This window comes from Dendroctonus ponderosae, unplaced genomic scaffold (assembly GCF_020466585.1).
Source record: "Dendroctonus ponderosae isolate FM_Combo_2020 unplaced genomic scaffold, Dpon_F_20191213v2 Dpon_F_20191213_3, whole genome shotgun sequence".
Taxonomy (NCBI): Eukaryota; Metazoa; Arthropoda; class Insecta; order Coleoptera; family Curculionidae; genus Dendroctonus; species Dendroctonus ponderosae.
The window spans coordinates 15,462,296-15,464,990 of NW_026018508.1; the positions used below are offsets into that span (position 1 = coordinate 15,462,296).

General features: G+C 37.5%; 1 protein-coding gene across 1 annotated transcript in view; it reads left to right on the top strand.

Annotated features, from left to right (window-relative positions):
- Positions 1-91: 91 nt before the first annotated feature.
- LOC125503776 (MATH and LRR domain-containing protein PFE0570w-like) overlaps positions 92-2,695 on the top strand; it is a gene marked incomplete in the record, with an annotated part of 15,644 nt that continues 13,040 nt past the window's right edge. Inside the window, 3 exon segments of the mRNA XM_048664597.1 lie at positions 92-319; positions 371-521; positions 879-1,034. Of these exon segments, the coding sequence (XP_048520554.1) occupies positions 209-319; positions 371-521; positions 879-1,034 (418 nt within the window).

Consider the following 2,695-nt stretch of genomic DNA (forward strand, 5'->3'; position numbering starts at 1 on the left):
TTATTGCGAAATAGGAGCACTATTTATCAATCTGTAATAAAAGACGTGAGGAAATTCTGTCTGGACAAAAATTTTTGAGGCGAAATACCCAAAAAGAAGTTTGTAAAAAATCAACGCTGCTGTGTTTAGGACTGTCTCTGACCATACCTATCAACCATTGGGTATATTTGCGGTCAACCAAAGTTTGCCTGCCGCTAAACAATTGGCGATGATTTGGAGAACATTCATTGAAGATCTGAGCATCTTAGGAATAACGGTTCTGGCCAGCATTTCTTCGGTATCGCCCATTTTCTATGGCGCAATAGAAATAATGATCCAGGTAGCAATTATTCAATTAAATGTAGCAATTAATCTGGAAACGTTTTTACAGCTAAAGTCTATCTTGAACCTATATAGTCCCATGGTATACTCGGTTCATCCTTTTGCGAGGATCGTTCATCTCTTCGACCATAACAGCTTAATAAACCGATTTGACGACTTAATGAAGGAATGCGATAGAATCTACTTTCTACAACCTATGGGTAATATACAAAATAGTTTGAAATTGGGTTCATTGGGTTATTGAACTGGAACTTTCAAACAACTCTGCATAGTCGCAGTAAAAAATCAATCAAGTAAACATGTTGTTTTTCGGCGTAGAGACCATTAAGATAAAGAATATCGGTCAGAAATTCAGACATTCATAATACAGATTATGCATAAAAGACATTTTTTCCTGGGCCAAACTTTTGGCTGTTTTTCAGCGACTGAACGCCGGAAAAAGAGTCAAGAAAAAACGCGTTTTATTCGCAGACTAACCCAAACTAACCCAAAACTCTCACACTCACGCAAACTCCTCGATGATAATAATGCAAAACTAATAAATTATTTTATTTTAGCCGCATCCCAGTCAGAGATCGTATCGAGTCACGAGTTAAGATTAATGAAAACATCACATCAAGCCATCAAAAGCTATCAAGCCGAACTTGGCAATACGAACATGTCCATATACGATCAGCGATTCCGGGAGAAAATAGAAAAAGCATCCTATCCAAGTAAGTTTTTTGAATTATTTACCCGTTCTTCTGTTGGGGGTAAGTAACAAAAATTCTCGCAAAAAATGAACAAATTGGCAAAATTCTCCCGCAACGCGGAATCTTTGTTCAAATTAGCTCGCTTGGAGGGTCTGATGAGGATAGTTCCTTTGAAAAGTGGGGTAAATGTCCGTGAGTTATGAAGGAAAAAGTTAGTAGAGCCCTAGCGTTTTCTCAGAATGCAACTTATTTGAGAGAGAAGTTAATTCTCTCATTCATTGACTTTCTGAAAACTTTTGAAAAAAGCTCATTTTGTCACAAGCAACTTTGTGCTTCGACTCAACATCTATGCCTGGGTTTTTGAATTTCTTAAATCGCAATCAAAGTCGATGAATTATAAGCAAAACTTTGCCTGGATCATACGCGATGGATTGGGAGTTGGGCGCAATTGAGGCTCCAACGCTCGGCTTTTCCAAAAAAATGTCCCCTAATGAAAATGTTGAAATAAACACCTCTTATTAGGGAATTTAACCGTCTTTCATCCACTTGTTGAAAGGCCAAAATTGAACCATGCATCTATGAGTTGTGAGGGACAAATTGAGTTGATTAAGTTGGATTAAGCGATGGTTTTCTCGAAAACTTTTTCTAGTCTTCAGTTTTTTTAGAAAGTTTTTCTGTCCAGGAAGTGCGTTCTAAGGTTCAGAAATTAGGCCGATAGTCAATTAAAGCTAAGCAGAAGACGAGACATCGTTTGACGCGCTGCGCTGTCTTCTGTAGCAGTCCATTTTTTCCAAAATATTTTCACAAGGCCGGTTTTTTAAGTTGCAAAGCTTTTAGAGAATTCAGTTGTCTAAAAGGCAGTTTTTGAAATTTTTAATCCGCAATAAAAGTCTATGAGTCGTTGCATGATTGCTGGAATCGCTGATTGCGCTGGAAGGATTAATCGTTGATTTTGTCGAAAATATTTCTCAATCGCAAATGTTTTCTTTAAGAGTGGATCTAGACAAATCAACTGTCTAGAAAATGTGTGTTTAGTTTCAAAAATTAAGTCAAAAAGCGAGTTAAAAGGGAAAACTGGAACCGGTGTGCAGTTTGGCTCGCTTGATGGTTCAACAGTTCATTTTCTCGAACCCATCTTCAGATCGCCAGTTTTTCAGAAAGCAGGGTTTTTTAAAAATTCCGTTTTCTACAGGCGGTGTATCGAAATTCCAAAATAGCAGCAAAAGTGGGTGAGTTATGAACAAAAATGTGAAAGTGTGAAAGAAAAAGTGTTGATTGCCTCGAACAAATGCTGTAATTCATCGAAGTGGACAATTCAAATTCAAATGTCTACAAAAGGGTTTTCAATTGTGAAGAAAACGGAGAGTCGGTGCATAATAATCGACCGCAGTTGAAACCTTCACAGTTGTCTACAAAAAGTATGTTTAATTTCAAAAAACGCGCTTAACGCTTAGCTGATGAGTTACCAACGAAAGAAGCCGGTAACTGGTTCGGTGCAGTTTTAAAGTGTTTTTTTTGCTTGACAAAAACGCGGTTTGCTTTGACATGGTCAAGTATCTAACTGTTGATCTCTAATAATTCCCCAAGTGGATTTATGCCTGGATTATGAGGGAAGAAGGTGTAATTAATTCTACTATATTCTATTCTATAAACTATTTGCTGCTTTGGAAACAGGGGCGGAT